At 36.1% G+C, this 11235-nt stretch overlaps 1 protein-coding gene across 5 annotated transcripts in view; it reads right to left on the reverse strand.

The window, feature by feature from the left end:
* The window catches only part of LOC109206676 (inositol hexakisphosphate and diphosphoinositol-pentakisphosphate kinase 2-like), a 16446-nt gene continuing 9189 nt past the window's right edge, over positions 3979-11235 (reverse strand). For all 5 annotated transcript variants that reach the window (XM_019369545.1, XM_019369527.1, XM_019369552.1 and 2 more), the window contains exons 16-31: positions 10913-10994; positions 10547-10705; positions 10382-10424; positions 10007-10089; positions 9771-9833; positions 9608-9682; positions 8992-9117; positions 8472-8713; positions 8240-8284; positions 8006-8072; positions 7591-7662; positions 6466-6719; positions 6249-6306; positions 5523-5690; positions 4782-4859; positions 3979-4614 (exon numbers count right to left, since the gene is read on the reverse strand). In XM_019369545.1, coding sequence (XP_019225090.1) covers positions 4351-4614; positions 4782-4859; positions 5523-5690; positions 6249-6306; positions 6466-6719; positions 7591-7662; positions 8006-8072; positions 8240-8284; positions 8472-8713; positions 8992-9117; positions 9608-9682; positions 9771-9833; positions 10007-10089; positions 10382-10424; positions 10547-10705; positions 10913-10994 — 1879 coding nt within the window. In that variant the 3' untranslated portion in view covers positions 3979-4350. The remainder of the gene's footprint in view (positions 4615-4781; positions 4860-5522; positions 5691-6248; positions 6307-6465; positions 6720-7590; positions 7663-8005; positions 8073-8239; positions 8285-8471; positions 8714-8991; positions 9118-9607; positions 9683-9770; positions 9834-10006; positions 10090-10381; positions 10425-10546; positions 10706-10912; positions 10995-11235) is intronic.

The following is an 11235-nucleotide window of genomic DNA, read 5'->3' on the forward strand; positions in this document are numbered from 1 at the left end:
CACTTTTTTCAAGAAAACAACTGGTGCGTCTTGTTCCTCTTCAAGCCTCGTGTCCTTGTCTCTCCGGGCCAATAATTTGGTTTTGACTCCAAGTTGCTGCTAAATCTTCTCGCTCTCAATTTGATTACAGATTAGAATTGTAAACGTTTTTCCATGTTTTTTTATGTACTCCATTTGTTGGCAGGAAAGTCCTTTCCTCTCCAAACCCTTATTAGTTCTCACGCCCTACTATTCTAATGGGCTTTGGCCTCATAAGTTGCTTTATTTCTTTTTTTTAATTGTTAGCTAAATGACCAATTTTCCCTCGGATTAAATTATGGGGTCGATTATGTCTAGATACAATTGATTTGGAGCCGAGTTCGAGAGGAAAGGCGGTGTTCGAGGCTTGAGTTGGTCGTGGGAGTTCGAGGTAAGTGTTTGGTCTAACCGTAGCTTGAGGGATTAGGAGTTATGTCATATTTGCTATTTGTTTCTTGTTGAGTACAACTTATATGCATGGTGACGAGTATTTATACGTTGGTGTCGAGCATGACCGTGAGTCTTATATTGTGATTTCCATGATTTCGTTGTATTATTCATGCCTTGGTGAAGGTTTCTATTGTTATGTAAAGTTTNGGTATGTTTTCACTCTACTATCAATAGCTTCTAACTCTGCCATATGCCTGTTGAATTCTTCAACAGTGTATGCTCTTGCTAACACAAAATATACTTCTTTGATTTGTTTTTGGCTCTTCCTGAAGTTTGTCTTTATGTTGTTCCACAGATGGAACATACATGCACAATGAGGGACTTCTGGATAGACAATTGAAGTTGCTTTCCATATAGCATCATGCCTGTCTGATACAATGCACATTCCCTCATTGTCCATAGGTTTCTCTGAACTGCACGAAGAACCATTCCCACGATGCATCATTTTCCGAATCAACAATTGCATATGCGAGGGGTAGAATTTGTCCTGTAAATCCAAAGAACAAAATATCAATTACAAAATACTATATTAATTTAGCATTTCATATAGTAATATAGTCATAGGTAGGTGCAGGTGTGTAGCAAAACAACTATATACTCTGTTGGTATACTTGTATACCATACTGGTATCATATAATATTTGAAAATATTTTTTGTTTCTTTAACTGAATGTAATTGGATTGTACACAAAATATTAATTTAGTATTTCATATAGTAGTATAGTCATAGGTAGGTGCATGTGTGTGGCAAAAAAACTATATACTCTATTGGTATACTTGTATACCATACTGGTATCATATAATATTTGAAAATATTTTTTGTTTCTTTAACTGAATGTAATTGGATTGTATTCTTACCCTCTGCGTCTTGCGTGGAAGCCGTGAGTATAGTCCCTCTATATGTTGACTTTAAAAACTTCCATCAACTACAACTGTTGGCCTACAATAGACCCATCCTCTAATCGATGCATATATAGCTATGAATGCATACAAGAAGCTCCCATCTCCTTCAGTGTGTAGTCGTGTCACTGATCCTGGGTTAGCGTACTCTAACATATAAAGATATGTTGGCATTTTCTTGTATGACTCACTTGGTAATCGTCTCAATAGTTGCATTGCTTTTTCTTTTGATCTCCATGCTTGCATGTAGCTTAAGTCCATACCATATGCTTTTTGGATGTCTCTTTGGATATCTGTTGGTGTATATATAGTTTTCGGGTCAACAAGTTTATCTTGTACCACAGCTGCAACAAAAGCTGAGACAGCTTGCTTTTGTGAACAAAATCTCTTATCAGTTAAACAACTGTGGACAGAATTGAAATCTATCACTTTAAAAAGATTTGATGCTCGCAGGCTTGATGCTTTAAGTCTGCAAGTGCATCTTTCATCCACGCATTCAAGGATATACCTGTTTATAATACAAATACAGTTATGTATCATGTTCTATTGATAAAAAACACAAACAAAAATCCGTACAATTATATACTCACATGGTATACTATGTTGGTATACTTATATACTGTATCAGTATCATATTTTGCTGATAAAAAATATAGACAAAGCAGCACAATTCTATACTCACATAGTATACTGATTTAGCATACATATATACTATATTGGTATTATATTTTACTGATAATAACAAAGACAAATCAATACAGTTATATACTCGCATAGTATACTGATATAGCATACTTATATACTATACCAGTATCACTGATAAAAAACACAGACAAACCAATACAATTCCATACTCGCATAGTATACTGATTTAGCATACTTATAAACTATATAGGTATCACATAGTTTTTTACTTGAAAACATGCAGACGAACCTTCTTGGGTATGATTTATGAACCCGATATTGACATTTTTCTCTAACTGCATACTGTTTCATAACGAGAGCCAGCAGGTTCTTGTCTTCGTAAATTTGTGTTTTTTCAACATTTTGATGAAATTGATCAGTTATGATGTTTGCATCATCAAGTTCTAAAATGGCGTCATCTCCTTCTTGCACATCAAACGTAGTAATCATATCAGTGCTTTCAAATTCTGCAATTTCTGATGAAATTAGAGCAACATCGAAACTGGAGGTGCTTGCAGCTATAGTATTTTTAGCAAACGACACACACAGGGGAAGTGTCGTCATCCCTGCACTTGATTTTTTCAATTCCATGTAAGCACTAACACTCATATCGCTGCAAATTGTAATTGGTGGATATCCTTGAGCAATAGCATACTTAATAACTATTGTTTTACTGTCCTTTTGCAGTTGCTTTGCAATTTCTCTGAGAAGTTGTTCAAATTTCCAATAGGTCTTTATTAGAATTGCATCAACATGAAAATTTATGAAATTATTGTTATCATCCCATTCTCCACTATGCTGCAGCAGAATTGGAATATTTTCCATGATTCTGAAGTTATAATCACTTTTATGTCCAAAATTGAATCTCAACAATGCAAATTTCAACAGTGTTCGAAATCAATAGTGTTCGAAATCAACAGTGTCCGAAATTTCAACAGTATATAGCTGCAACAGATTTTTCGAAATCAAACCTCTAGATCTCCAGATCTCTAAACCTAGATTAGAATTTTCAGCTAAAATTCAGAAGTTTAGCTCCGAAATCAAAATCAAAACAACAGCGAAATCAAAATCTGAAGACAACAGCAAAATCAAAATTTGAAAAGAAGATGCGAATCAGCATCTTCGATCTTTTTTTTCACACTTAGTGATCTTCAAATAGGGAATGTCGGTGAAAATCTCAATTTTGTGCGCTGATTTTCTGAAATTTTGAGCAGCTTTTGCGTTTTTATACGTAGGGCATTAAGCGTGGATAGTTATTTTGATATTCCCGTTTATTTATTAAATAGGTAGGAGATTGTAATTATTTAGTGGGTAGAATTCTTTAATGGGTAGGGCAAGATAAATAGTTTCACCTTTATAGGTACTCTTGTCTTTTCTTATATTCAATCCAACATAATACTTACTAACTTTAAACAAGTTATATTCATTACTATGATTACCTGGAGAATAGTTTTTGGGAGAATAAGATTCAATAGTCGGATCTCATATTTACGAACGTAGGCTGAGATTTTTGTAAGCGGCGTCAAAATTTATAGAACAGGAATAATAACTTTAATTATCATATTTCTAGACAAGAAATAATCTTTAATCAATTGGCTTTGTTGAATCTTAAATCTTAAGTTAGAAAAGGTTTTGAGTTCAATTCTACTTCATCACAATTTTAACCACAAAGACTCTGAAATATTTGCTCATAACTAACACACCAAGACACAATTTATGTCAAATAATGTCATTTTTTCCTACTTATCCGTTTCCTTACAGTATTAATACATATATCTAGTAAAATTTTCCAACGAAGCGGTGTCTTCGTTAAGCGTGCATCCGCCCCTGCTCATATTTGGTCGGACAATAACAATTATTCAGGAACTTCTTGCTTCTTATCGACACATCATCTCACGAATATAAGTAGAAAGAGAATAGCCATAACTAAGCAAGAGAACAAAGACGTAAGATTAACTAGCAAACAAGAATTCAAGGCATAGCACTTTTACATTTTAGGCTCACTCTGTTTATAAATGTAGGTTGTGAGCTTCCCCATTGGTGCTAAAGGTCACTGCAAAATTTTCTATTATCTACAAGAATGAATGACGGAAGGAGAGAGAGAGAGAGAGAGAGAGAGAGAGAGAGAGGAGAGAAATGGAAAAAGCACATCTAGAAGAACGATAATCGACATTATAGCTTCTCTTCCGGAATTCTTCAGCTGTTACTGATTCTTGATTTGATTGTGCAAAGCACTTAGAGGAAATAATCTCCAAACCTCAGTTTGATAGCAGAACCATCCAACAGGGAAAAAATTGTACTACTTTCCATTAGTGTTCCCATGTTTGTGGAATGGCCAAATTTTTACCAGGCGCTCTAGAACAGATGCACTTTTTGAGAAGTAGCCTGAGAATCCTTGAGGAGTTGATGGTGGTGGGAAATCTTCAGCCGGCATGGCAAAAGGACGAATCATATTTTCCATGTTTGCCAATGTAAGATATGAACCAATTTCTTGAAGCCTTTCAGGACCCATTATTGGCAGTGTGTGCTCTTGATGCCATGAAGCAGCTATCTCATCATTTTTCTGCAAATTAACCATGGAACGTAAATAAAGTTGGAGTTTCTCATTCCTAACACAGCTTTGCAAAACATAATCGAAATGAGATGGCGTTACTGGTGGTTATATAGTCGAAGATTTATCGTAAAGATCAACTTTTCAATTACATTTCGTGAAATAGAAAGACATAATACCTCCTCCAGTGGCGATAGATCAGCACCACGGCTAAAAGCCATCTCTATGCGGAACCTTTTAGGGTCTTCCAGAGCCACCTGCACCAAATCGATACAATATGAATCCAGCAGACATCTACTATCAGGAGTTCCTCATCAGACGAAAATACTATTACATCACATGTTGCTACAAGGCTAATCAAGTGTTCATCCCAGGCACTGTCTCAAACCAAAGAGTTTAAGTAGGAACTTTGGAAGATCTAAAATCTTCTGGAATATACTATACTTAATTCCTTATAAACCAAAGACTTTATAGTAGAGACTATTCCTTATTCTCAGAAAACTAAAACATCTTCAGGAAACCTCTTTGCTTGCAAAACCATAAGAGGGGCAGGGGCGTTGACGGGTCAGTTCTATTAGGAAGTTTCTGGCAAACTTCGGTGATGCTGAAAATATTTATAAATAACACATCTTTTTTACTTACCGATAAAAAACGAGGATTACTATATAATTTCAGTTCTTTAAAACACTATCACATTTAAGAGAACCTCTTTGCTTGCATAATCCATAAGAAAAAGGTGCAAAGGTACAGCTGTGTCGAGTCTGCATAGTTCTCTTTCCCACCCACTTCTCCAAAACACCCAAAGAAAAACAGTTAACAGCTTGCATATATTTAAGGTGCACCAGAATACTGACTGATTCACAACTTATCCTGCCTTCTCATTTTCTTTGTGCTTCAGTAGTATAAACAGATGTACGAACCTCTGTGTTCTCGAACATCCTCAGTACAATATAACTCATGTAATCCAGCTCCTTGGTATTAAACAAGCGATCCAAAGCATTGTCGCACACAAGGCTGGCCTCTTCTTGAAGAGACTCATCCAGGTTGCAATAACGAAGAACATTCATCAAGGAATGAATATGCGACTCCTGTCAAGTCAAACAATTGGTAAACCAGAAGTTGGAGAAGGGAAGACGAGATGGGAAAAAGAGAAAAATCAAAATAGAGAAAATAACAGCAAGCAAAATGTTAATAGCACTACAGTGTCTCAACAACTCTAATCATATAAAATAAGCAGAGTTAATAAGTACAAAGAGAGAAATACCACATTGCAGACATACTAAATTGTTACATATGACAGAATGAGTCAGCTGAAGAAAAATGAGAAAATTCTTTGAGGTGATAGATTATTCTCATTCACACATCAACTGTTTATAAACTCCAAAGTTTGAATTAACCATCCATGTTTGATAAATTAAAGTTGATTTAGAGTTTGATCATTGCTAACTAGTTTTTGCAGTAATTTAGTTATGTGAACCATCTCAACTAAAATGTTAAGCTAAAGAGGACATTTTTATTTATTTAATAATGTTGATCTTCAAGATGATGCTCACGTGTGAGAAAAGTTTCCTTGGGCCAAAAGTACGTACAGCAGCTAGAAAATAACAGTAGAAAACTAGAAAATTCAGTTGCAAGTTTCCACTTACTGATGTAAAGTACAGGCGTGTTCGCACATGTCTTTCAGGTGTTCTGACATTTGCATACCTGAAAAAGGTAAAGCACGAAATAATCAAATACAATACAAGAAAGTATTCTGCAATCTTATCTTGATTTACAAAGACACTTCTAGATAAAAACTAAAATAACACTGGGATATACAAGTTCATTGAACATCTAATTAAGTGAACAAGAGGGACCACATACTTCGGATCTAAGCGGTACTTAGTCTCTTTGTCATCATCATCATCTTGATCCATGGATCTCTCACTATTAAAGCTAGTTCTTCTAGACTCTTCATTCCGAGTGTGAGGCTTGGTATGGTGCTCTGTATCTTCCTTTGTTGTCTTATTCACTGCCAAATGATTGTCTTGGCAACCTTTCAACTCAGCCACACTTAGAGCTTCTTCACGGGTATTCCTTAGATCAATCATAATTTTACCCAACAAGCGGCGAGCAATCTGAATAAACAACTCATAAATTATGCATTGATAACTATATAAGCCTGCACTATCATAACATGTCATATAAACGCAAACATATTACACAACCCATCTATCATCGCATTCTGGTTAAAAATAGTGGTGGATCCGAGATAAGCTAATGTGCGACCTCAAATTATGTACGTAATGGTTGCCAGAGTGCCGGTTATTGTAGTGGACAAGAAGCAATACACAAACTACTCTTCCTCCAATACAAGCATAAGATTCTAATTGTTAGAAGCAGGCTTTAATTTACTTTACCACCAGTCAATCAAACCTGTTGACTGTTCATTCTCTCATGACGTTATAGTGCAACTACAACTCTAGCTAGGTAAAATGATTGATTTTCACTGCCTTCCTCAAGCACACCTTGACCAACAGCAATGGAGAAGAGCTATGTCAATCTTATTTTTTAGCAAAGTCAAACTCAAACCAGCATGTAAAACGGCATTTATAATTAGTAGTCTCAATTCCTTACTGCAGACCAGTGATAAGAGACAAGAAACTGTGAAAGCTGGTGAACCAATTCTAGCTTCAGTGGACATTAATATTTGACAAGATGTGGAGGTCCAACTGCCAAGCTCCTAAAGATACCTAATAGATATACCAGGAACCCTTAAGCACAGCACAACTTGCCCAGACTTCTTTAATAACTATAGACTACCCCATTCAAATTAAGTTGCGAAATCTGAGAGTGCCAATAGCAGTGACCCAGTGAGTAGGTGGTAGAAAATGTTATATGTTACTGTCTATCCAACAATAGGTAGAAAGAAAGAACGCATGAAATCTTTCTACTACAGATAAAGGAAAACACCGAGAAATGGACATTGCTCTAATGTAAGATGTTTACCTTTGATCCAATCTTTAACTTCTGCTTTGCATTTATCCCGTATTCATTTGGAATAACACCATCTGCAAGTAGCTGAAACTCAAAAACAATCATACTTTCTTTTAGAAGTCGGACAGGATAACTCTTAAGAGAACTTTGCAAGACCCTTGTATATTTGAAAAAATAGAATTTGAGGAATACTGGAGACAACAGGCTCGTAACCTAAAGACCCGGAAAAGCAGCAATGCCATATACAAGTTTTGCTACAGAGAAAATTAAGATTAGTAATATGATACCAGACTTTTATCTTGTTCTGGAGTATTTTTTTCCTTTTTTTGTGCGGTGGGGTGGGGGTGGGGGACAGCGAGCAAGGGTTTGGAATTATCAGTTCTTTTTCTAAGAAGCTACTCATGTTTGTAGCTGATCCTTATCGTACCTGAGCAACCGTAAAGAGTTCATCCAACCCCCCTAGATTCAGATGTGAATTGTGCAAAAGATCATACCTGTAAACAAAAGAAAAAAGTTCAAAAGAACATTAAGTCAGGGACATAACAGACAAAAACCAGAAGCTTGAGCATGCTCTTTCAGTGGCAATGTAGCATGTTGATAAAAAAAGAGATTAATATTCTTCATTAACCAAATATGCTAAGAATGTATAGAGTTCACTTACTTGCACGAGTCATAAACATCTGGAATTTGTGTGATATCAAAACGGCTGTATTTAAATATAGAGTGTTAGGGAAAACACCAACAAGGAAACCATTTTAATCCACAATGAGCAGATTGGTGAAGATTGGAAGGAGAACAATCCCAACAAATTAGCATCTGGGCACCAAAGGTCCAAGATGCAGCAAGCATATGTTCAAGCTAAAAAAAAGTTAGATTAAGTTAGCAAAACTTACTCTTTCCGTTCATTATATAAATCCCTCTCTAGTTTTCTCCATCTTGCAAACATGAGTAGAAATCCCTCGCTACCACAAGGTAAACCCGCAGCAATACGATCAACATCAATATTTGTTTTACCAAGCGCTTTAGCTTGATCATAAGGTGGAATTACATCATATGGGCTTGTCTCTGCAAGTTCTTCATCCTCGTCCTTGGCGAGAAGCCTCACTTGCTCTGTCACCTTCTTAGTATATTTCACCTGATTGCAAAATACAGATTAAATCAGAATAAAAATATGGAAAGACACAATGCAACATAAGAGAAGGAAAAGCACCAAAGAATAAAATTTAAATGCTTGCAGTATTAGTTTAGTGAAATCAAGGATTCAGAACAAAGGATTCCACTGACAAGGAAAAGAAAGTAGAAGAAGGGGGTAAGAAGATAAATATTCGACCAGAATTAGAAGATGAATCATGAAACTTATATTGATTTTTACCAGAAGATTGATTCAACAGGAGATACACATTAATACTTTACCAATTTGGGCAGAAGTTCAGATGCATTAGGAGGGAGTCCTGCCCCATCAACCATCCAAGGTTTCTCTGATGATCCATTGTTATGAAGTGTCCTTGTTCCAGAAGTAATTATGTCATTCAACCTTGCCTAAAGAGAACAAGGGGAGAGGTATTTTAATAGCAGAATGATAAAAGCATTTTTGTAAGTTGAAAGATCCTGCCTTTGTAAACAGGATTAAACTCAACTGTTACAGTGATCTAAACTTTTTAATGCTTCAAGTAATTGCCAAACATACCCGTGCAATGGAATTACTGTATTCTTTGTTTTGCATAACAGCATCCACCAAAAAAATTACTTCCTTATGGTGTTAGACCATATAATTTCAAAGGTTCTCATACACTTCAAATAACAACCAAACAACAACATGAAAAAGCAACAAAGTTGCAGCACATGCCTTGTCCTTCAATGTTAACAGTATAATGGATACAGACACCGAGCCTAGTCATTATAAAGAAAACTAGTTCTAATGAATACTAAGACCACCCACAGATAGAACTATCTGATCGAGCTAGGTGTCCGAAAATGGCAAGATAACTATGTGCTTGTAGATTTGAACACAGTGTAAGGAAAAGAAAACCTTAGCATCTTCCATTTCGATACTGGCATTGTCAAGTCCATCAAGCATAGAAGAATCCTTGCTAACCAACGACACCTTCAAGTGAAGAAGAAAACACATACTTCAATCTTCTCAGTTATAAGAATCCAACTCAAGAAGCATACCCTTATAACAACACACAAACCAGGATTGGTGTCAATTGTCCTTCCAAGTCAAGTAGACCTTTGGCGAATGCAGCGGCAGACATCTGCCGACATAACATGCATAATGCAAACTCAACATCAGAGGACAAAACAAATAGCCAAGGACATGTATGAGAAAAATTGACAAACCAACCAGGAAAAAAATTAGAAAACAAATGGATAAAGACTCAGATACTAAGATTACTAAGTAATTATTGAGCAAAAGTAAGGAACTAACCTGCACACGGCCCTCATCGGAGCTGTATATTTTTAGGTCATGGCGATATGTACTATGGAGGCGAAGGAGGCCTGTACCTTCACCTGTGGTTCAAAGCAGAAGGAGATTAAGAGGCAGAAGCACTGAGCCTACCACTCACCCCCTAATACCCAATTTGATCAAATAGGAACAGGGTAGCTGCAAAGCTTTGATACACCATTTTCAAAGATTATGCAAAATAAACTTTTCTAATACTGTTAAATTCTAGATGCTTCATCTGGAAGTAGTTTATCTGAAACTTTCTTAAACCTCATTTGGCAATAGATGATGCAAAGGAAGATCTGATTTTGGAGAAAACTTTTGGAAGTTAAATGAAAGATAAGGGCACCAGCCAACCTGGATACAAGTTATTCCGGAAGTATCTTCCAAGCTCTTCAGCCTGCCAAGAAATTTCATGAAAGCAAGAAATAAAGGTTTTGATCCATGACACAAGGAAAATATTCACTTCAACAGGCCGAGCTAGTTCACGATATAATAAATCATAATTAGGCATAATAAAACCTGCTTTCTGCCAGCATGAGTGAGAACACCTCCATATTTTAGAACCATAAGAGCTTCAACAGGTCGTTCTTCTTCACCTTCACCATTTGACTTGGAAACTTTAGCCCACTTTAGCGGCTTTAACTGAACCTTTCTATAAATGCCAGAAAAATGTCCCCCCTGCAATTCAGATAAACATTTTAACAATCAATAATAACTGAGAAAATTGAAAGAAGAAAAGTATTAACTGCACCAGCTTCCATTTAAAGCCTACTTAGAGATGGTCACACAATCAACGCGAACATGTATATTTTCTAGCATTTTCTCCTATACCAATTTTCGATATTGCATATTGCCAGATGTATAGTTCAAGAAAATAGTATTGACCTCCTCAAGAACAGCTTTTACTTGACGAAGTTTCTCAGCATGCTCAATGTCTTCAGCTTCACTATCACTTTCCCGACCAGGCCTACACAACAAGAATGAGCAAGAAAACCATTTTTGTTTCAACACAAATTCCATCAGCAAATGACATTCTTTTAGCTTTAGCACATTACAACATCACCCATAAGACAAGAAAACTAGAAGTGAGTCAGGACAAAATTGAATAAATTGGATCAGTTGTTATATTTACAAGAGTGACCACCTTCTCTCTACCTAGTCTACAGAAAATGTCTTTGTTCTTAAGGTCTTCCCCCTCCCCCCCCCCC

This window comes from Nicotiana attenuata, chromosome 2, assembly GCF_001879085.1.
Source record: "Nicotiana attenuata strain UT chromosome 2, NIATTr2, whole genome shotgun sequence".
NCBI lineage: Eukaryota > Viridiplantae > Streptophyta > Magnoliopsida > Solanales > Solanaceae > Nicotiana > Nicotiana attenuata.